This window comes from Pogona vitticeps, chromosome 2, assembly GCF_051106095.1.
Source record: "Pogona vitticeps strain Pit_001003342236 chromosome 2, PviZW2.1, whole genome shotgun sequence".
Taxonomy (NCBI): domain Eukaryota; kingdom Metazoa; phylum Chordata; class Lepidosauria; order Squamata; family Agamidae; genus Pogona; species Pogona vitticeps.
The window spans coordinates 32,171,028-32,195,769 of NC_135784.1; the positions used below are offsets into that span (position 1 = coordinate 32,171,028).

Consider the following 24,742-nt stretch of genomic DNA (forward strand, 5'->3'; position numbering starts at 1 on the left):
ATTGATGATTCAGCCCAACCAATTAAAATCTTATATGTCTGTGTTGTGTTAATTAAAATCAAGTGGGCTTTTTGGAACAGACAAGAGTAAAGCTCCTAGCTGTTTGCATTTGGGCTGACGGACAGCAGAGAAAGGGGTTTGCTTTGTTTGTTTATCAAATCCCTACTTGTGCTTCTCTAATTACTTTATTACAGATTCTTAGGAACTGAATGAAGTAAATAAGAGTCGTTATATAGGGTTTTCAAGGTATGTGCTATATATAAAGAATGTTTTAGTATTGTCCCCCACAATGAGTTCCCATGGCTAAGGACTGATTTGAACCCAGGTCTCTTTAAACCCTAATCTGTCACCCTGACCACTGTACCACACTGGAATAGTGCTTTGAGCCTAGAAAATCCTGTGAGATCTGTCATAATTTTGTAACAACTTCATGACACATAATTATTATTATTTGACGCAATAATACTTTGATGGTGATATCCCCCCCCCCGCCTCCGCCAGATCCCACACTGATTCTACATCATGTTATCAGCTTTATGTTTCTGGCTGTTTTAAAACTCAAAGGTTAGACCATTTTTCATTCCTCATCCTCCTGACCCTCTATTTTTCCTGTATTCATATTATTAGACCATATTATTATATCATATTATTAAACCATCTGATTCCTTTCTGCAAGTTTAATTGAAGTGTGATTCGAACCAACAGAGATGACTTGGTGGGGGAAGTGGCAGTAAGGGGAACTCTAGGTGAGAGTGACCTAGAATGTCCTTCTAGAATTCTTGATTTCAAAGGAAACGAAAGCGGGGTGTAGCCACACACTTCTGCTGGATTTTTAAAAAGCCAATATTAATAATCTCAGAACAAGGATAAGTAAGGTCCCGTGGCAGGAAAAGGAGTCCAGGAAGAGTGGGAGCTTCTAAAAAAATAAATTCTAAAGGCACAACTACAGATAATTCCAATAAGAAAAAAGGTGTCAGGCAGCAAAAAAAGACCAGTGTGGCTTTACAAAAAGTTCAGGGAAAACCTAAAAAAAAATAATAATAATACATGTACAGGAAGTGGAAAGAAGGCCAGGCCACCAAGGATGAGTACAGACAAGTAGCAAGGAAATGCAGGGATGGCCTGAGGAGGGCAAAAGCTGAGAATGAACTGAGGTTAGCTATACTAGAAACAATAAAAAAGCATTTTCAGCTTTGTGAGTAGCAAAAGACATAGAGGCACAGCTCCGCAATGGAGATGGGAAAAGGCAGAGGTGCTGAATTCCTTTTTTAGTTAAGTCTTTCCCCATAAGACAGACTATGAACTTCCAAACTAGAAGCCAAGAACAAATCCTGCCAAGCTAATTTGATCTCATTTTTTTTTCATCCGATAACCTCACTGATAGACAAAGGGGATGCTGTAGATCTTGACTTCAACAAAGCTTTTGAACAATGTTTGCCATGATATCCTGATTGGCAAGTTAACTAAATGGGGCCTGGATAGATCAAGTGTCAGGTAGATACACAATTGGCTACAGGATCAAGGGTGATGATTAATGGGCCCTTCTCTAACTGGGAGGAGGTAACAAGTGGGGTACCCAAGTCTCAGTCCTGGGGCCGGTGCTCTTCATTATTTTTATTAATGACCTGGATGAGGGAGTGCAGGGAATGATTGGGAGATGATACAAAATTGGGTGGAATAGCTAATACTCTAGAACAGTGGTCTCCAAACTTTTCAATTCCATGGACCGGTTGGGGAAGGTGGGGTACCCTCCCACACTCGCATGCATGCATGAAGGAGCGGGGTGTGTGCATTCAGAGGCACTAGTGCTCACATGTGAAGGGGTTGGGCTGCATGTGTGCACTAGCGTGCATGTGTGTACTTGCACGCATGCACGAAGTGTCTGCGAAGGATGGGAGGGTGTGCGGGGGTGGGTGCGTGGGAGATCTGTCTCCATGGCCCAGCCCAGGGCTTGGGGACTGCTGCCCTAGAAGACAGAAACAAAATTCAAAATGACCTTGATAGGATGGAGCACTGGGCTGAAAACAACACAATAAAATTCAACAGGGATAAGTGCAAAGTACTGCACCTTGGAATATGAAACCAATTGCACAGTTACGAGATGGGGGATACCTGGCTCAGCAAAACTACGAGCGAGAAGGATCTTGGAATTGTCATAGATCACAAGCTAAATATGAACCAACAGTGTGACGTGCCTACAAAAAAGGTAAATGCTATTTTAGGCTGCATTAATAGAAGTATACTTCCCAAATCCCGCAAGGTGCTAATTCCCCTCTATTTAGCACTCCTCTAACACTTTATCCTGAATAATTTTATACATCTTAATCATGTCCCCCCCTCTGGTGCCTTTAGACTAAAGAGCCCCAAACACTGTAGCTTTTCCTCATAAGGGAGGTGCCCCAGCCCAGTAATTTTAGTTGCTCTCTTCTGCACCTTTTCCAGCTCCACTATGTCTTTTTTGAGGTGTGGTGACCAAAACTGTACTCAATAGTCCAGGTGCAGCCTTACCAGCATTTTGTACAATGGCATTATAATGTTGACTGTTTTATTTTCAGTCTCCTTTTTAATTATGCTTAGCATGGAATTGGCCTTTTTGACTGCTGCCGTATACTAGGTTGACACTTTCATCAAGCTGTCCATCAAAACACCAAGATCTCTTTCCTGATCCGTCATGCTGATAACTAAAGTTTAGATTTTTGCCCCAATGTGCATTACTGTACTTTACATTTTCGTATATTGAAATGCATTTGCCATTTTGCTGCCTATTCTCCCAGTTTGGAGAAATCCTTCTAGAGCTTCCTTTCTGGTCTTCACCCCCCGGAAAAGTTTTGTGTCATGTGCAAACTTGTCCACCTCGCTGCTTATCCCAGTCTCCAGGTCATTTATGAACAGGTTGAAAAGATCCAGTCCCAGGACAGATCCCTGGGACACACCACTCTTCAACCCTCTCCACTGTGAAAATTGCCCATTGACACCTACTCTCTGTTTCCTTGTTCTCAACCAATTCTCGGTCCATAAGAGGACCTGTCCTCTTATCCCCTGACTGTGGAGTTTTCTCAGCAGCCTTTGGTAAGGGAAAGGCCTTCTGAAAATCCAGATAGACAATATCCACTGGTTTGCCCACATCCCCATGCCTGTTGACCTTTTCAAAGAATTCTAAAAGGTTTGTGAGGCAAGACGTACCCTTACAGAAGCCATGCTGATTTTCCCTCAGCAAGGCTTGTTCTTCTATGTGTTCTAAGATTTTATCTTGGATGAGGCTTTCCACCATCTTCCCTGGAACAGACGTTAAGCTCACTGGCCTGTAGTTTCCCAGGTCCCCCCTCCTTCCCTTTTTAAAGACTGGTGTGACATGTGCTGTCCTCCAGTCATCTGGCACTGTGGCCATTTTAAGGGACAAGTTGTATATATTAGTTTTGTGTTTGGATAAAAGGAGCATGTCAAATGACACATTATTCTTCCCCTGCTGACCTCAACAGATCCTTTGGAGCCCGATTCCACCCCACACCCAAAATGTCCAGTGTGGACAGGCGCAAAGTGTGAATGTACAGTGGTGCCTCGCTTAGCGAGGTTAATCCGTTCCGGATTAACCCTCACTCAGCGAATCCATCGTTAAGTGAAACAAAAAAGCCCATAGGAACGTATTAAAACTGATTTAATACGTTCCTATGCACTTAAAACTCACCATTCTGCAAGTTTTCTCCATTGCGGCGGCCATTTTGGATGCCTCGTTAGCGAGGCAAGACAGCGGTCGCCATTTTGTTTTAGCGGCGGCCATTTTGGAACCGCCGATCAGCTGTTCGCTATGCTTTGATCGCGTCCACGCGATCATCGCATAGCGAAAAAAGCCCATAGGGGCCATCGCTGAGCGAACGCTCCAGCGATGGCCCAGGACCCATTGTTGTGCGGTTTCATCGCATAGCGAAGCGTTCGCTATGCGAGGCACCACTGTATACATAGGCAGTATAGCTTCCTGTTTGGCTATATCTCTTTCTACTTGGGCCACAACCCCTTGAAACATTTCCAGGCCTCTGAACAACAAAAATACTGCAGTATAGTTAGGTACTTTAACTGCAGCCAGTTCTCTTAAACCATTCATAATCTCAAAGATTGGTTCTCCATCTGGTTTGGACCAAAACTCTGTGAATCCCTGCTCATTGCACATACTGACTTAGGGTTCTGGAATTTGAAGTTAAAATCCTAGAGCCCCCAGCAAAGGTTGAGAACCAAAGGTTGAGAAATGTTCTGGGGCATAACTTATTACTCCCAGAACCCACAATATTTTAGGCCGTATTGGCCACCAGTGAACCAACAAGCTCAAAATGTACAAAGTCCATAATGGCTCAGAGCCCAGTTGAGTTTCTAGTACTGCCATGTCATAGAATCGTCGTAGGGTTGGAAGGGTCCTTGGAGGTCTTCTAGTCCAGACCCCTGTCCAAGGCAGGAGACCTCATACCATCCTGGACAGGTGGCTGTCCAATCTTTTCTTGAAAACCTCCAGCAATGGGGCACCCACAACATTGACAGGCAAGCTGTTCCACTGCTTAATGGTTCTCACTGTCAGGAAATTCCTCCTTATATTTATTTTTGTATTTTGTGCTGTAAGCCGCCTAGAGTGGTCACAATGACCAGATAGGCGGGATATAAATAGAATGAATGAATGAAAGAATGAATGAATGAATGAATGAATGAATGAATGAATAAAATTACTTCCAGGCTGGATCTCCCTCCGATGAGTTTCCACCCATTGGTTCTTGTCCTACCCTATCCAAGATTTAAGATTACCAAAAATAATTCAACTTGCACAAAGCAAAATCGATTCCGCTGTCTTCAAAGATGAGAAAATCCACCCTTTCTTCTGGCTGGGAAATGAGTCTAGATCAGATCTCTGTTGGAGTTCATTTTAACCCCTCAAAACATACCAACCTGTGAATATTGTTGTATCTTACTATCAGCTTGTTAGTAATTTTAAACCGATATTTTGTTGTTTTCTTTGTAACTTAATGCATGTTGACCTGCTTTACTGAAACTGCTTAGTCATCCTTACTTTGCAATAAGTAAATACTGATAGAGTTAAGTGTTTCTTGTCCACAGGCTTAGTGTGTGTGTAGGCTTTCCTTACAAAGCAGCTGTCAACTACTGATTTCCATCTGTCAGGTGTTGATTGGTGAGTTACATCAGAGTGGACAGTGTGGTGTAATGGATAGAGTGATGACTAGGACTCTAGAGACCAGAATTCGAATCCCTGCTCAGCCATTGTGGGAGTGGAACTGATAAAGGTAAAGGTAAAGGTTCCCCTTGACATTTTAGTCAGTCGTGTTCGACTCTAAGGGGCGGTGCTCATCCCCGTTTCCAAGACGTAGGGCCAGCGTTTGTCCGAAGACAGCTTCCGTGGTCACGTGGCCAGCGTGACTTAGACCGGGAATGCTGTTTACCTTCCCACCGAGATGGTACCTATTTATCTACTCGCATTTACATGCTTTTGAACTGCTAGGTTGGCGAGGAGAACTGATAATTCCTTAAATATCTCAGAATCATACTATTATGGAGTTGGAAAGAGCTTATAAGACCATTGAGTCTAACCCCCTGCTCATTGCAAGTACAGTATACAAATCTCATTTACCTTGAGCCCTTTTAGGGTCGCTAAAAGTTGGTTCCAACTTCATGGCACATAACAATAAACAACCTCTGAGGGGAAACTATAGAAGGCTCTCTAATTATCATAAGTATACTTCCTTGCAAGCGGTTGTACGTATTTACTAGTAAATAAATCACCTTACATCATTCACTGTGGGTTTACTTTGGTGCCTCCGGTTCTCTCACAAAAAGAAATGAACTCCAGGTTCTTCTAACCTCTCGTTTCTTCTTTTCCCATTTCAAGCTGTAGCCAGCTTGGCCAGTGGTGAGGGATTGTGGAAAAAGAAGAGGGACCAGCCAAGATCATCTTGTGTGCTTCTTAGGCGCCCTATCATCTTGAGTGGCCTTGGGCAAGGGGCGCTGAGCGCCAACAGAGGGAGAGACTAGTAAAACACTTGTATTTGTTGTGGTATGCTGTCATGTCTCATCCTGATTTACTGCAACCCTCATAGGGTTTTCAACATATGTAATATATTTAAGGAATGCCGTGTATAAATGTTTGCCATTTTAGATCTCCTTCTCTTATGTCTGATGAAGGGGACGTATCCACAAAAACTCACATTAAAAAATACAGTATAAAAGTTAGTCTTTAAAGTGCCACCATGTTTTTGTCTTTTTTAAACTTTTTATTTATTTTTTTCACCTTTTATGCTTGCACAGACTTAACACAGCTACCCATTCTACAACTACCTTTAACGAATGGTTTACTATTGCCCACCCCCAATGAGTTTCCATGGCTAAGCAGAGATCTGAACCCAGGTTTCTTGAGTCCATCTGATTACTATACAACACTGGCATAGTGCTCTGTGCCTAGAAAATCATGTGAGAGCTGTCATAATTTTGAAACAACTTCATGACACAGTATGTATTATGTATTGTGTATTGTGTATTGTGTATTGTGTATTGTGTATTATTATTATTATTATTATTATTATTATTATTATTATTATTATTATTATTATTTTTATTTTTATTATTATTTTTATTTTTATTTTTATTTTTATTTTTATTTTTATTTTTATTTTTATTTTTATTTATTTATTTATTTATTTATTTATTTATTTATTTATTTATTTAGTCCAATAATATTTTAATGGTGATATGTTCCCCCTGACAACCTTAAGCTACCCCACTTGTTCTACATCATGCTGTCAGGTTTATGCTTCTAGCTGTTTTATGCAGGTTTCTTGGAGCAAAAATTAATATAAGACCCTGTCTCATTTTCGGGGAAACATGGTCAATGCAACTGCTGCTTTGTTAAACAAGCACTCCAGGAAGTATTCGACCATGAAGGCTTATTTATCTGGGATAAGTAAAAAAACAACCTCCAGGTCAAAGGGGACGATTTTTCTGGCAAGCTTGTACCTTCCCGGCTCTATTGTTAGAAATGAATCACTTTCTCTCCTGAGCTCTGCTGATGAAATATCACCAGTCACGTGGACTTGGTCAGGTTCTGTTTGTTCTCCATTCCCCATTCGGACAGATGCCTGGTGATAAGGCAATTTTCATTTTCCTCCACACCCTAAAGAGGCCTGAAGAATTCATATCCAGTCCAGGGATTGGCTTGTTGCCAATTTAAGAAACCAGAAACGCTGTAGAGATGACCTCGCCACACCAGCTGGCTTCTGACACGGGAAAACCCACCTTGCGTTTGGTGCCAAGCATTCGTTCTCTGTACGCTGCTGTTACAGGAGAAGAGGACGACAACGACGACAGCCGTTCTGCTGGCCAGGAAGGAGCCATGGCTGCCGTTTTCCTCCCGGGGAACCTCCAAGACGAAGCCACTTGCTCGGTCTGCCTGGAGTACTTCAAAGACCCCGTGTCCATCGAGTGCGGACACAACTTCTGCAGAGCCTGCATCGCCAAAAGCTGGAAGAGCCTGGAGGGAGAATTCCCTTGCCCGCAATGCCGAGAGGTTTTCAAAGAGAAGAACTTCAGGCCCAACCGGCAGCTGGCCAACATGGCCGAGATCATCAGCCAGTTCATTTTGCGCGGCGGGAAGGGCCTGGAGGAAGATGGCATCTGCGAGAAGCACAAGGAGGCGCTTAAGCTTTACTGTAAGGATGACCAGAGGACCATCTGTGTGGTGTGCGACCGCTCTCGGGACCACCGGCCTCACAGCGTGGTGCCTGTAGAAGAGGCTGCCCAGGAGTACAAGGTATATATATATATAGCAGTGTGACTCATTCCTCTGGATAGATAATGTGTCCAAGCTCAAAACATGGCTTTCCCCTGAAAATGTGGAAAGCTTTTAAAGTGGAAACGCCTTTCTCAATACTGAGTGCAATTTCTTTCTGATGGAAATTTCCTTTCCGGTGGAATTTGAGACTGTTTTGTAGACAGAACGTCAGTCCTCCATCCAAGTTGCTTGAAATTAGAGAAAAAAAACAAAGTCTGTGGGTGGTGGTGGTGAAACACGTTGTTCTGAAGTTCATGCTCTGTTAGGGACACTGAAACCATAGGATATCAGTCTACTCTGCCCAGCCTCACTTCATGCACTAGATCAGCGGGACTGTGGTTTCTGGGTCATTCGGGTTGAGAAGACCAAACTCCCATCACAAGAGAGATCTTGCTCCGCAGCTGTACCTTTTCCTTTAGATTTTTCATGAGATAAGTGCCATGAGGGAAGAAAGATAACGAAGCACCATGTGCTGGGGCATCCATGACTCTTCCCATGTTCAACTTCAACTCCCATCAAGTTCTACAGATGCCATACAAGGTACAGGGATGATGGGAATTGTAGTTCAATAACATTTGGAAGAACACAAGTCCTTTGTCCTTGCCCTATTTGTGGCAGATAGCATGTTGATGTGGGGTGTCTAAAGCCTACAGGAACAAGGAGGCTGCCTATATGCATGAAACCAAAAGTTGGATTTGGTTTTTTTCCTATAACTCTCTTCCAACCTATGGTTTTTAGTAAGGAAGAAAAAAAGCTTTTGTTACTCTATGCCTTTTCATTAAGGAAGATTAGCATCTGTTAGTTTGTTAAGTGTCACAAGACTCTTTACCGTTTGAGCTTTCGAGTTGTTTAGAAATAGCTATATTGCAGGCTTGCCAAATGTACAGAAAAACAGTATAGCCTGCTCTTGCGAACTTCACTGTCTGTTAACCAGAAATCATCCAGTGAAGTTGTTCCTGGCATGGAGGTTAGTACCCTCACTTGATAAGTCTCTTGTGGGTATCCCCCCACCAATGGAATATATAAATACTATCAATAATATTCTAACAAAGTTCCACATATCACATTTCTGTTAGTGGCACAAGATGAGAATTGCTAGGAAATGTTGAAGGCCACATGTAGGGTTTAAAGGCTCTGGTTTGTTAGTCTAAAATCCATGCACAAAATCTGAGTTGTGCATGGATTTGATAAAGTGCACCTGTCAAGTTTGCCCTTGTCAGACAGGAAAAGGTTAAACAAGTAGCTGAATTCCTGATCTATTTTTAGGAGGGAGGTTTCCCAAGGCAGGAATAAGATCTCAGGCTGACACGGATTCTCTGGAGAGCAGGAGCTAAGTTTGCTCGTCATCTTATTGGTGCAAATAGTTACTTAAAATAGAGTGTCCAGCTGATAAAGATGGCAGGACTGAAGAGCAGATGGCCTGATGCACCCCCAGATGTGGGGAAAGTTGTTCCATGCACATATCTAGGGCTTCTTCACCCCTGCTGCAAAACTTTCCCTCATACCAAGAGGCCACAAAAACAATGCACTTGTCAGAGAGTCAGTGTGGCGTAGCAACTCAAGAACGCTGGACTAGGATCATATACAGACTCAGCTGTGAAGCTCAATGTGTGTGGCCTTGGGTCAGTCACCCAAACTCAGCCTGACCTGCAATCACAGGCTTGTTGTGAGTATAAAGTGGGGCCATGTACATCATCTTGACCTTCCTGAAAGGCTAGATTTAAATGAAACAAATGAACAAAAAAGTAATGGTTTCTGTGTGTGAGAGAGATGGCTGTATCTTCTAACGTTTTTATTTTTGTTTTAATGGAGCTGAAGTGGTGTGGGGTGAGGAGGATCCGAATCTAATGGAACCCTTGTTGATAAGAATGTTTTACACATGCACACCCAAACACCCATTTTTTGAATATTAGCTTTTATATAGCTACCTTTCCAATTTGCTCGCAACAGAAATACAAAACAACCACAACCTTAGAACTGCAGAGCTGGAAATGGCCAGCCCCTGACAAGGAGGCCTAGTGGGGAATCCGAACTGAGACCCTAAACCACTGAGGTATCCAGCAGCTCCTCTTTCAGGACACAGAGCTTGCCCCTACTCTTTTGATCTCAAAAAGGTTCCTTTATTTGGACTACCGGAATCTCTCCATCTTCTTGGCTTTACTTGTAATCATCAAAAAGGAACTTTTTCCGTGCTCTGTGGCTTTGAATGGGAGCCCTGGAGACTTGATGCAAAATTTGACACTGCCTGAATTGCCAGTTAAAGGTCTCACTTGAAGATGGGAATGTGTGAAATTATCCTCATCAGCTGCCTTTGAGAAGTGACTTTTTTTTAAAAAAAAAAATTTTTTTTAAAAATAAAACCATTGTATGTTTTGGATCTTAGGAACAAATTCAGAACCGTCTGGATTTCTTGAAAAAAGAGAGGCAAGAGCTTCTGGAATTCAAAACACAAGATGACAAGAAAAGCCAGGATCTCTTGGTAGGTATCTGCTGTCAGGCACAACAACAACAACAACAACAACAACAACAACAACAACAACAACAACAACAACAACAACAACAACAACAACAATGTGCTGTCAAGTCATTTCTGAGTTCTGACAACCCTTTCCAGAATTTTCCAGGTAGAGAATATGCAGAAGTGGGTGTGCCCTGGGACTGTGTAACTTGCCTAATTCTGGCTCTACTCACAGGAAGGCACAGGGGTCAATCAAGTTCCCAACTGCTGGCTCCACAGCCAGATATCTAAACCACTGAGCTGTCCAACTGTCAATCACAATACACTATTTATTTATTTTTTGTTTGTTTAAAAATATTCTCACCCCACCTTTTTTCTTAAAAAGGACCCAGGGTGGCTTACATCATTAAAACACAATAAAATGCAGATGAGGATATAAGACTGACAACTTTTAAAGGGAGTCAAGTTAGATTGCCAGCTGGGAAGAGGGAATCTGCCCTTGGTTGTCTTCCTTGCAAGAGTAGCTTAGGGTTCAGGTGAATGTCAGGCAGTTTGGACGTAGAGATCCTCATGATTTCCTGCACCCGTTGCCTGCATGTCAAGCTACTGTCAAAGCACAGGGCAGAAAATTACAGTATAACAAAAGAGGATATAACAGAAGGAAATCTAGATCAAAAACCCGGTAGAACTGCAGTCCCAGGATGTAGACAATATAATTTTAAGTTGAAATTGAGTTGATTTCATGGAGCTGGTTACAGACCAAAGTAACAGGGGAACAGTTAATTAGAGTTTAATAAACACGCCCTTGAAGAAGGCTGACAGGCCAAAATGTGTCGAGTATTTTACACTGAAATAAAGAACCTTATATTTTCTACATCCTGAGATGACAGTTCCCTCTCTTTTTTGAACTAGATAACAAAAGAGGTAAAATATTGAAGCACTCATCAGAAACTGTCAGACTATGTTTAATGTCTGCCCCAGGAATGCCTGCCTGGCATTGCTAGCTAGCACCTCTTTGCTTCCCACAACCTGGCATTTGGCCAAGCTTCCTCTCTTGCCAGAATGTAAGCGAACATAAGAGAAATCATGGTGGGTCAGACGAAATACAAATCGAATCCAACATTCTCTTCACATTGTGTCTAACCCTTTGCCTACCACTAGGACCTGAGGGGTATTGCAGCTCTCCAGCAGTGGATGTACAGAGGCATTTGCCTCTGATGCTACAGGTGATACTGTATATAGTTATTGATGGCCTTAATCTCAAAGGATATATCTATTCCACTTTTAAAGCAGGTTGACAGCCATTACTTGAAAGGTAGCCATACACAGGAGGGGCAAGATCTTTTCTCAGTTGTCCCAGAGCGCAGGACATGTAATAATGGGCTCAAGCTACAGAAAGCCAGATTTAGGCTTACTATCAGGAAAAACATCTGAATTGTTAGAGCAGTACAACAATGGAACCATTTACCTCAGGAGGTAGAGAGCCCTCCAATGCTGGAGGCATTCAAGAGAAAATTGGACAACCCTCTGTGAGATCTGCTTTGATTTCTGCATTGAGTATGGGGTTGGATTTATAGGCCCCTTCCAACTCAATGATTACTAAATCTGTTTATAGCTGATAGTTCAGGTAAACTGAGACAGATGTATGTTGTTAGTTTTCAAAGCATGGGTAGGCATCTATCAGAGTCCTGGGAGACTAGACGTGCCCATCTCTGTACTTGGGAGAGCTATACTCATGTCCAATTATTTCAACCCCCTCCCCAGTTTTTTCTTGCAACCATAGAATTGTTCTTTTAATTAGAAAATCCCTTCTGTCCACGAGTAGCTGATTAAAAAAAAAACCACCCAAAGCAAATCAAAGCATGGGGGGAGATTGTTGGAGTCTGTGAAGGATAACTGAGGATGCCTTAAAATATGGCAAAATTATCTCGATGTCCCCTAGAAAGCATGAGAGAACTTTTTCAGCCTTTTCTTTTGGGGGGGGGGGAGAATAATAAAGTTTGGAAAACAAACGAAAATAGTGGGCTGCACTTTGACTCTTGGAAACCACATCTTTCCTACCTATCTTTTAAGGATTAAACAGATTCACAGAGGAACGCATTATATGAGCAGACTAGAAACCTAGGTTAAAAGGTTAAGGAAATCTCAACAAGGTGTCTATTTTCTGGAAATAAAACACATACTCTACTTCCTATCCTTTCCTGCCATTTGCTGTCCAGACTTCTTTATTACTGTACTAACTTGATGTAAAAATCAGAAAAGGGCTATTTGGTTGCCACAACAATAGAAGGTGATACCTTCATTAGACTACTAAAAAAATTAAAAAACAGCTTTTGATGATCATTCGTCTTCCTCAGGCTGTGCACCAAGATCTTGTGGGTAGTTCAGAACAAATTATATATCAGAGTCCCAAAGTCTCATGTCCATGGTTGGGGCAGGTTGGCTTCTTAAGATAGATACAGATGCAAAAGCTTTGTGGAAAGGAGGGTGTGGTTTCATCCTCAGGCAGCAGTTTGGAATTCATCTTCTTACTCCTTAAACAAAGGGCCACTAAGCACTCTGCACCCCCCTCGGCCCCCCATTCACCTTCTTTTGAAACCTAAAGAGTTTCTGTTTGTCTAGGAAAAACAAGGGGAAACGGCGGCATGGCAAGCCCCCATCAGAGAGTTGGGATTTTTGTTTAGTTCAACCACCAGGAATAGCCAAATATTAGATAAACTGATGACAGCTCCTGTGAAAACATTTTTAAAGCCTCCAAGGGCTCATCTCCAGAAGATATGTGGCTCAGATTGCGGCCGCAGTCACACGAGCGAAATGTTTTCTAGTTGTGCCCCATTGATTTTGCATCTTAAATTTGCAGTTACACGATGTACAACCATTACCAAATCTTTTACCCCTCCACAACGCTAACTCCGCATCATTTCTTGCCCTCTTGGAGGCTTCTGCTTTTTGTTGTTGTTGTTGTTCCAGTACTGTTGCGAAACATTTCGTTCTTTTATGGCGCATTTGCACGATTGTACTGAAACTTTCCTGAGGGAAAGTTGCTGAGGGGAGCTGCCACCGGTACTGTCGTTCGGCTGTCCCTAATTATTTTATTTTTTCTGTGGCTCGAGTGTCGAGGCGTGGGAGAAATGATGTCATCAGCCTCTGCCCTTCACTTTGTGCTTATGAACTGGCCTTGGCACACCGTCCTGCCATCATTGCTGCGGCTCCTTCCTCTTCCTTTCCTCTCATGGCCTCCTGATTCTCCACCCCTTCCCCTTTCCCTTGTCTCTTCCCCTCCCACAAGGGGGAAGATAGAGGTAAGGCACTGCCACAGATGGCATCGCAGCTGCTGCCAGCGGAGTTCAAACCGTACAACACGCCATTGGAACCAGGCTTGTTCGGGACAAAGAAACAGAGAGGTTTAACAAATCTGAAATGAATCAGCCTTCAAGAAAGAAAGAAAGATTCCTAATTAGTGAAGGACAATAGTCCTTAAGTAGAAGGCAGGTGGAAGGGATCAATTCCAGTCTCCAGTAACTTCCTGTAAATCCATTAAACCAGTGGTTCTTAACCTTTGTTACTCGGATGTTTTTGAACTGCAACTCCCAGAAACCCCAGCCAGCACAGTTGGTGGTGAAGGCTTCTGGGAGTTGCAGTCCAAAACTCCTGAGTAACCCAAGGTTAAGAACCAAGGCATTAAACTAACCCAAATCAATGAGCAATGGAACCACTTCTGGAAGAGGAGCAAATAGGATGTGTCCCATCTGCCCCCACCCCCAGTGATTTTCTGTGGCTGAGTTGGGATTTGAACCCAGCTCTTCTAAGACCTCATCCAGCACTCTGTCCACTATATACCACACGGGGTATCCTTTCTTAATTTCCCTCATTCGTTTTTTGTTTTAAAAGAAAACCATCGAGGTAGAAAGACAGAAGGTCCTCTCTGAATTTGAGGGCCTGCGTCAGTTTCTGCACGAGCAAGAGCAGCTCCTTCTGGGCCAGCTGGACAAGATGGAGAAGGGCATCATCAAGAGGCAGAATGAGAACATCACGGAGCTCTCCAAGGAGATTTCGCTCCTCAACAAGCTGATTGCTGATCTGGAGGATAAAGCCCAAGAGCCAGTACTTGATTTCCTCAAGGTAAGCCCGGAGAGTTTCCACGCATCCCAGAACTCTTGTTACAAGGGCTGGCATGTTGTCACCATCAGCTTCTGCAACTCACAGAACTGTAGCTAACCATTTTGGCCCCTGAGACAAATGGCATCATCTCCCATCCACGCTCCTTTGAGGTGTGGGTGCAAATCCCCTCAAGGAAAAAAAAAGAGATCATGTGATGCCCTTATCCAAAAAAGAATGAAGAAGGGTGTGATCACATGGGGAAATATATCACAATTTGAATGGCTTCTGGGCTTTAGATTTCAGTGCCCTCAAGGGAGCAGCTGTAATTGTTTTGTCTGAGTTATTTAATTAATTAATTAATTAATTAATTAATTAATTAATTAATTAATTAATTAATTAATTAATTAATATTTAACTTATGGCTCAGGCAGATCGTTACCTGATGCATTATACAGGCTGTACACAGTCAGTTTGCCACAAACTTGTAAAACCTACTGTAAGCTGATGTAGTCGACTGAACATCCCTTCCTTATTTAGAGACCTCACTTTGGGCCAGGCCCACCCACCCCCACCTCCCGGGAAAGCAAATGTCATACTGGGTTGGGGAATGACAGACCAGAATAGTAAGTTTGTGGTAGAACCTACAAAGTGAAGTATTTTATTTAATTTCAATAAATCTCTTCCTTGTGTGTGCAACGAACATTGTAGTGCTTATTTTTATGCAATACTTTACAGGTAGCTTGAGCTGCAGAAATCTGCAGGTGAGACTCTTTCCAGCCTGAAGCTAAAAATTATGAGTGTCTGCAGATTGAAATGTTGTTTAAAACATAGGAGAAGCAGGGGTTTTAAAAAAACCTGCCACCTGTCCTTGGTGTATTTAATGAAATGGCCCCTTCAAAACAAGACTGAAGCTGGCTGCTTATTAAAAAGTCACAACAGTTTAAAATATTGTCCGCTACTTGAAAATGGCCGTGCAGAAGGGCAATTCTGTCTTGGCCGACTCATTAGTGTTCTCAGGTTACAGCCAATGTTTCCATGCTGTAGAGTTTCTTGGTCCTATTTAAAGGCTGCAACATTCTTGTCTGGAGATGGCTGCATTTCAGGAGGCTGTGCTGAGGGCATCACCAGCGATGCCTCCTATGTGGTGAAGCATGCACTGAGATCGACCACTGACAATCTTTTCCCAAACAAGATCGTATTAGATTCAATTAAATAGCATTTTTATTCCTGCCTTCTTCTAAGATTCTTCATGTGGCATTCATTCATTCATTCATTCATTCATTCATTCATTCATTCATTCATTCATTCATTCATTCATTAAAAATAAATAATCTAGACCAAAGGTCTACTCTGGGTGGCATTTATTTATTTATTTATTTATTTATTTATTTATTTATTTATTTATTTATTTATTTATTTATTTATTTATTTAACCCCCACCTTTCCTCTAAAGACTGAGTATACAATGGTGGTTTTCATCACTACATGACGATATTTGAAGCTAAGAACAATTAGTATAAAGAGGCAGCTTACATAATTAAAAGACCATGTTAGAGCTAAAGCAATATGTATGCAAATCTTAAAAAGGAACAAACAAATGCCGCACTTAGAGATGCTTAAGTAGTACTAAAGACCCACTCAGAGCAGTAGTGCACAACAATCCGTCTAAAAAGTCACTCATGTTGCCCATCACTGAGAGAAAGCTTGCCTGAAGGGAAAAGTCTTTATATAGTTCTTTTCCCCTGGTGATTTTATTACCACCACAATCCTGTCACATTGATCAGGATGTGAGCAGGGCTGAACCAAAGACATTTTTGCTGCCCAAGGACTAGATCGTACCCTCTCTGTTGCATGGATAGAAGCTGACTGACTTGGAAACTGACCCTTATTTCAACACTGAGACAACGTGATGGCATCAACAGGCTAATTTAGGGGCTGCAGGTAAGATGACTTAGCACATGGTTCTCTCTCCTGGTGCCATGCTGTTACTGCTGCCACCTTCTACCATTTGCTGTCTGAGGCAGTTGTCCCACTACGGCTGGCTCTGATGAATGTGTCAGGATGAAATGACCTCCTGCAGACAGTATGAGGGTAGCCACATGAAATGGAGGACAATGCTCCCGTATCTTCAACAGGTGAACAGAAGAGAAAATTTCCAGAGGGTAGGTGACACTACTGAAATTTCCTCTACTGTATAATGTCATTTCCCTTTACCTGTGGGAAATGTCATATAGGCTAGGCCAGGGATAAGGAGAGTTGTAGCCCAGCCAAATCTCGATGGCTACATATGCTTCATCTCCGGTCTAGACATTTCAAATCCTTGGATCAAGAGAGAGGGTGGGGGCTAGAAGTAGAATCTATTCTAGAAGACTGTTGCTGGAATTCTCACTGCAGAGAACCTATAAGAATTGCAGTCCTCTTCTATCTCACTTTTTCCTGCTTCTTCTGTTTCTCTTCTAGGATGTGACCAGTGTCATTGTCAGGTACGGAGCTCCATTTCCACCCTCTCTTGTTCTTTTCCCATGAATTAACTGAAAGGTCAGTGCCATCCATTCAGAGAAGGACAGTCCCGGGGACCTACTGCAGCAAATCTCCTTGAGTCAGCATAGATCCCAAGCTCATTGTAACTTCTCCCAGGACTCAGGGCAAATACGATCTCTCTCTTCTCTGATGGTCTCTAATTTCCTTTCCCTGCATAAGCAACACAACTGGCAGGAGTCCAGTATAAAAAGGGAGCAGACGCTGGATAAAGAGTTATGCTGTTGATATTTATGTGACATGAAATTCAGTTCTTGAGACACTGGGGTAGAATGCAATGCTTCTCGGCCTGGAAGTCTTAAACAGGCGGGCTGGCTGTCCCTTATGGACTAGGCTAAGAGTGTTGTTCACAGAGTGTTGTTCTTCAAGTGGATCTGTCAAAGTTTAGGAAATTGTGGAGGCCACTCCACTTAGACTGCATTATAAAAGTATCCCTCTTCTCCCCCATACCTTTCCCATGAAATTCCCATTTTAAAAGAATTATGCAAGTGAAAATTAAAGGTGATTTAAGCCTTGTAATGTGAAAATGTACTTAAGTAGTAAAGCAAGGTTATGCCTGTTTGTGTCAGAATCAGCTGAGTCCATCAACTGTCTTGCAATCCTCTTTTTTAACTGGTAGAAGTGATGACGTTAAATGTCCGAAGCCCATCTTTGTTTCTTCTGACATGAAGGGCCATATCTGCAATTTCACTGTGAAGACTGTGGTCCTCAAGAGCGCACTAAAGAAATTCAAAGGTAAGAAAAAGGATAACCTTTCCATTTAAATACAATTCTTATTTTGACATTTGATGAAGCAGTTTTGGGTTATTGTGGTTTGGAAGCTTGGATTATGTCAGAAAATAATAACTGGAGCTGGAACAACAATATGATGCAACAGAATAATATAAGCTTTATGACCTGCCATTGTGGTCAATGAACAGCTGCTGTAAAGACTGAGAAGAGCTATAGGTGCCACATGCAAGCTGGTTCTCTTTACAATGATGTAGACAAAATAGAAAAGGAGAAGAGTGGAATGTAATGATTGTCACATATATGGGTTTGTGAAGGAATCTAGTTGGCCTTTGTTTTGGGGACTACAGTAGCATCCTTGTATCTGCGGGTTTGGTACCCGCTGTTTCAGTTATCCGCCATTTACCACAACCCAATACAGTATATAACAGACAAGACCATGGGCCTTCTGACCTTTGTTCCACTCCCTTGTGGCGTTTGTCCCACTTCCTTATATGTTGTATATAGGGTTTACTACTATCCACTGTTTCAGGCATTCACAGTAGATTATGGAACTGATTCCCCATGGATACAAGAATCCTACTATCCTTTATTACAGGGCGAGGAAACTTTGGCCTTCTGCATTTTTTGCACAACACCTCCCACCATCCTGTACCATTGCCTAGGCTAAGTGAGGAAGATGGAAATCACAGTCCAAAATATATGGGGAACAAATGTTCTTTCTCCCCACAGTACCAGATGGATCTCTCATCTGAATCTGCAGGCTTTTTATCATGTTCCAAGGCAGGCATGATTTTTTTCTTTTCTTTTTTCTTCTTTTTGACAAGGACTTCATTTTTTTTTAGAGTAACTGAGGCATGAGAAGGTTTTCTGCTCCTCACCATTTATGCCGCCCCTTTTTCTCCCCCACTCATTCTTTTTCTGGCACTTTCTTTGCTGCTCTCATTCTGTTTCTGTCCACTCCTTCCCCCCTCATACTTTCTTCCACCCCTTTCCCGCTTGTGCTTACTTTTCTGCTACAAATTTTTCTCCTCTCTTTCTGCCCCCCCTTTCCTGTTACACTTTTCCTGTCTCTCTCACTCCTTTAATTCAATTCCTTTGTCTCTTCCTCTCTCTTGCCTCCCTTTCTCCTGGTTTTTCTGCCCTTGTGTCCCACATGAAGCCAGGCGAACCCTGTAGGCTTCCCACCTTGTTCTAGTAGTCAGCGAAATTCTCAAATTTTGTATCTGGCCTTAATATGGTAAATAGGAAAGGCAATGAGATTTGTATGAGCCGGGGAGTCAGGAAAGTTTTAAGGATCAGATCATACTTCCACAGTATTAAAGAGCAGGCCGGGTAGGTGGGGCTCGTCAGCCATGGAAGGCAGCCCATCTAGGAGAAGGAAAACTCCAATTTCAAACCTCCACTGCCTTGTGGCTATATCCACACATGGAAAAGGCTTCAGGAGTCAACCTCGAAGCAAAATCCGGAGCTGGAGTCCCGAAGGCAGCATGTGTCGTTCTGCAAACACCTGCGACGTTGCTGGAACCAGTTGTATTGGCTCTTGCCTTTCCATTGGACCATTTCAGCAATGTGGAGAGGGGGGAATCTGCTGCTTGGGTAACAGCCTATCCTCCATATTACCTTACCAAGGCTTCATGCTCTGGAGAGGACACTCCTCGATTCAGAGCATGTTACCATAGTCTCTCGAGACTGAAGGATGCCTATGATGTGAAGGAAGCAGGGAGGGGGACTCTCTTCAGCCTCTGATTTTGGGAGATGGCCCTTTCCTCACACATCCTCTCTAGCCTCTTTTTCCTTGCTTTTCCTGGATGTAGCAAGATGGGTGGTATAGAAGTCAGACAGACAGACAGACAGACAGATGGTCATATTCTTGAGTATTCCAGATAGAACCAGATGGTTAAAAAGGGCATTTTTGCAGACTCTGGATGGGGTGCAAACTGCTGGGGAAAATATTAAGTAATACTACAGCACATTTGAATGAAAACTTTTTTGGATACTGTTTAATCCAAACTTGTACTGATGGGGTACTTATTTCAGATCACCTGCGGGATGAACTGGGGAAAGGTGAAAAAGGTAAGTGCTAAAAACGAAATAGAGCTTCTGACAAACTAAATTATATCCATCTACATTCAAAACAGGTCTCTATTTGTTGAACCAAATACACTCAGAAATGATTTGAAAGGAAAACTTTTCAGTATTAGTGCTAAAAAAGAAACTCTCTTTGCCAGCATTCTGTTCTCTGTAATGCCTGAATGTTGTCAGAGTTTAGTAGCTCATAATTATCGTATTGGTCCTGAAGAGAAGAAAATATTAATATAACTTTTTATAAGAATATGACTGACATTATATTGCATTACTTCTCCAATTCAATGTATACACTTAGAAGATGTTATTAAATCAAATGATATATGAACACAACAAAAACTAATGAAATAAATAAATAATATATAATAAAACTAGAAATTAAAGAAGATAGCAAGAGCTGTTCAGCAGTAGAAAGTCCAGCAGTCAGAACTGACTTGACAGGGCACAAGCATCATAGCAGTTCATAGGTAAAGGTAAAGGTAAAGGTTCCCCTTGACAATTTTTGTCCAGTCGTGTTCGACTCTAGGGGGCGGTGCTCATCCCCGTTTCCAAGCCATAGAGCCAGCGTTTTGTCCAAAGACAATCTTCCATGGTCACATGGCCAGTGCGACTTAGACACGGAATGCTGTTACCTTCCCACCGAGGTGGTCCCTATTTATCTACTCGCATTTGCATGCTTTCGAACCGCTAGGTTGGCGGGAGCTGTGACAAGCGACGGGCGCTCACTCCGTCGCGTGGATTCGATCTTACGACTGCTGGTCTTCTGACCCTGCAGCATAGGCTTCTGCGGTTTAGCCCACAGCGCCACCACGTCCCTTTAGCAGTTCATAGCTCAGGTGAAATAGAGTGTAATTCCATTTGAATTGAACTGGTTATTTCTAATTTTGTATGCATACCTAGAAATTATTTGGTATGTGTCATCAAGTCATGTCTGGGTTATGGTGACCCTAAAAGAATTTTTGAACTGTGCAAGATGTTCAAGGAGTAGTTTACAATTGCCATCCCCACGGAGTTTCCATGGCCAGGCAAGGATTTGAACCGAGTTTTCTTGAGTTCTAGTCCACTATATACCACGATACCTCTTATGTACATCCAGTTTTATCCAAACAGGAATCCTTGTACTTGGTAATGCATTTCCCCTTTCTTCATGACATGCAAGTGACCACCCTTTGTAAAACATAGGGGAAGTAGAACTATAATTTCTATATCCCTTCACACCTTTTTCACTATTGTTGTGGCACTTGTGACTGTTGACTTAATGCTGTTATCCTGCATACTAGAGGAGCTGCTTCTGGACCCAGAGACAGCCAACCACCTCCTCATCCTCTCGGCAGACTTCAAGGGTGTGAAGATGGGCTGCAGGAGGCAAGATCTACCCGACAACCCCAAGCGCTTTGACACCAACTCTCGAGTCCTGGCCACCCAGGGTTTTACCTCAGGCAGGCATTACTGGGAAGTGGAGGTAGGGTCTGCAGATGGCTGGGCCTTTGGCGTTGCCAAGGAATCGGTGCGAAGGAAAGGACTGACTCAGTTTTGTCCTGAAGAGGGAATCTGGGCCTTGCAACAAAATGGCGGGCGATACTGGGCCGTCACCTCCCCTCAACGTACTCCGATTTTCCTGGCTGAAAAGCTCACCAAAGTTAGAGTCTACTTAGACTACGAGGGAGAAGAGGTGTCCTTCTACAATGCTGAAAATATGCAGCACATCTTTACTTTTAATGTTGCCTTCATGGAGAAGGTGTTTCCGCTCTTCTCAGTTTGTTCCACTGTGACTTACATTAAACTTTGTTCCTGAAATGAGTAGGATGCATCGTTTGCAAGGCAGTGGGCTGCTGTATGTTGCGCACACAACCTGGCATAATGTCGCTTGCTTTTCATGCCAACCTTACTGGTGGTGATCACTGAGGACTGGTTGCATGACCATGAAGCGTGACTGGTGGCTGCAGAGACAGCGCTTTGGATGTCAGTGCATTGTGGCGTTTAGACTGGAGCACGTTGGCTGTGTGTGTGTGTTTGCCTGCTTGTCCGCTCACGGCAAGAAAAGAGGTGTTTCTAAATGGGTGGAAGGCCATGAGTGGCACAGCTGGTTTGCCACAGACATCCAGGCACTAAAGTAAGAAGCCTTAATTTTTGAGGTGCTTTTTTCAGAACCCAGCCTCACTTCATTATGACTGGTGCTAGACATGAGACTGTTTATTTTTCTTGCTCACCTGAAAGTTAGAAGGCATTTTTCTTAATGAGATGCAATCTTTATCCATCATTTCATTTCATCACTGCTAAAATGAGGGTGGGCAACTATAATCCCATGCCCTCCAGATATGGGGCTGCAGCTTTTCTCATCTCAGCCAACGGTTGGGAATAGTTCCTTTTTTGAATTAAAGTTCCAAAGCCAACAGTGGCCAGAAACGATTCTAGGTTCAGGATTTTAATTCCATTGGTAGCCAGTGGGGAAATTCTTCTTTCAAGCTTCTCCCTTGATTGGTGGCTATAGTAGTTGTAACCCCAAACATCTGAAGGGCACCAGCCTATCTCCCCCCGTCCTGTCATACTGGGTACTACTATTTATGATCTGGGGACTGTGATAGAGAGAAGAAAATTATGCCAAATTTGCATGTTCTGTGATCAACGCATGCTTTTAAGTTCCAAATGCCATTTCTTTTCTGCTCAACCGTGTGAGAGGGGAGATGTGCAAGAGAAAGGTGGGTAGGGGAACAGGGTGCTTAACCCTTTCCCTTCTTTGCTAGCTACCTTCCCCTGAAACTTCTCCCTGCCAGATTTCCAAATCTGTCTTTCCATTGCAGATATGATGCTTCTGGTGCTCTGGCAAAGGGGAGAGGGAGAAACAACCAAGGAAGAAATTATAGGGGTGGTTGAGGCAATGGCAAGTTTGGTGAGGTTGAGCATCCAGTTTATCACCTGTTGCTCCCCCTTGGGGAGCGCTCAGCACAAGGTAGCCGGGGAGAATAGGGACTTGTATGGTGTTTTCTTTTTCTTTTCTTTTCTTACCTTTGTGCAAGTGTACACGGCTCTGATTTGAACATGAGCAGCATCCTGATGGGGGAAGTAAAAGCCCCACTGTTGGTTTTATTAGCGCACATGCACCAGCACCTTATTCATGTAGGGAAAAAAAACAAAGAAAAACTTCACTGGTGCTAATAAGGTTTTTTCAAAGGCCTCTGTGGGATAGTAATGCCAAATTTTGAAACAGCAGAAACTCAGATGAGAAGCGCTTTAAACCTTCCCTACCTATCATGCAGGTTCTCATCTGGATTGAGGTCTTAACATCTTTACCAAAGGGTAACAAGAAAATGATCTTAACTTGTAGAATATATAATGCACTGGGCAGGACTTGAACATGTGAATTATCCACAGAATGTGTCATTCTCATGAACACATGTAGTCTTAATGAATAATCAAGACTTCTGAGTTTTATCTTATCAATGAGAAAAGAGCAGCAATGGAAATGCATTGATTTATACACACAGTATATATTTTAAATTTTGTTCACAGTTCCAAAACAGGGACATAAACCTTCACTAGAAATTCCACATGTGAATTCCTTCGCTAGAAATTCCTTCATTAGATTTCAACCATAATTACCACTACAGGAGTTGTATCAGGAGACAGCTATCTAGTTGTCTCGTGTACTCCCAGAGGTCTCTTGTGGGGCCCCTGTGAGATACAGGAAGCTGGACTAGATGGGCCCTTGGCCTGATCCAGCAGGGCTCTTCTTATGCTCTTATGTTCTACTCAAAACGGAGCATCACGCTATGTGAGACATCAGGTATCCACAAAAGTCTAGTCAAGTAACATGCTTCAAAAGAATGGATTTTTTTCTTGTCAGCTGAGCAATCCTGCTTTGGCTCTTTCAAGTAATTGCTGCTTTCTGCATATCTGCAAATCCAGCACAGCTAGCTGATGATGAAGACTTCTGGGAATTGCAGTCCAATAACATCTGGGTTACACAAAGTGTAACTATGGGTGTTTCTTCCACCGATTTTCACTTCTTCTTCTGTATCTAATCCATCTTTCTGCATGATATGTTCTGCATACAGATCAAACAGATAAAATGCACCCTTGTCTGGCCCCCGGCCTTGCCTATAGGAAACCATTCTCTCTCCATATTCTGTCCAAATGGCAGCTTCTTATCCACAATACAGGTTACACATCAGGACAATCGAGCACTGAGGCACACCCGTTTCTTTCAGAACAACCCATAGCTTCTATGAAACCACAAAGTCAAAGTCTTTGCTGTAGTCTATAAAACATAGACTAATCGTTTTCTGAAATTCTTTGGTGTGCTCCAGTAGCCAGCAGATATTTGCAATATGATCTTGAATGCCTTTTCCTTTTTGGAATCCAGCTTGAACATCAGTCATTTCTCACTCCATATAAGGTAAAAGTCTTTGTTGCAACCCCTTTGAGCATCACTTTGCTTGCATGCATGGGAAATTAGAGCAATGGTTCTGTAGTTACTGCACTCCTTGGGATCTCCTTTCTTTGGGATTGGCATGTAATTATCTCTTCAGAAATGCATTCCTTCAGAGTTGCTGTGTGTGCAAACAACTTCCAAATGAAGTTGGTGCTGAGAGGCCTTTCCAGATAACATCCCCCCCCCGGAGCCCGTTCTATTGCAAAGCATGTTATCTGCTTAGGCTTGGTTACTGCTGAAAGGGTTCCTCTTAACCCATCTGAAAATCTGTATACAAATTGGGTCAAGTCGCATAATGACAGGACATTGGTACTGGTTTGCTGGTGGAGGGACATTTTCGGCTGACAGAAGTGCTGTGCAATTGGGGGATTGCCAGTGTTGCACTGAGCGGATGACGTGCTGTCAGTCTAGAACTGCTCTCCTGTAATCCTCCCAGTTCAACCACTAAATTTGTAAATAAACTGATGATTACTCAGAGGCCATTTGCAGTGCTCTTCTTAAGGTAACTAAATGGATAAAATGTGGTTCATCTGTTGTCTTTTAGGCTTCTGTGGACTCCTCCCCCCCCCCAGTTTATCAC

General features: G+C 42.7%; 1 protein-coding gene across 1 annotated transcript; it reads left to right on the top strand.

Annotated features, from left to right (window-relative positions):
- Positions 1-6,552: 6,552 nt before the first annotated feature.
- LOC110088038 (E3 ubiquitin-protein ligase TRIM7) lies at positions 6,553-24,637 on the top strand. Its single transcript, XM_020810084.3, has 7 exons — positions 6,553-7,795; positions 10,200-10,295; positions 14,166-14,396; positions 16,836-16,858; positions 17,533-17,648; positions 19,683-19,718; positions 21,011-24,637. Exons 1-7 carry the CDS (start codon positions 7,238-7,240, stop codon positions 21,523-21,525), a joined length of 1,575 nt encoding a protein of 524 aa, XP_020665743.3. The 5' UTR covers positions 6,553-7,237; the 3' UTR covers positions 21,526-24,637.
- Positions 24,638-24,742: the final 105 nt, after the last annotated feature.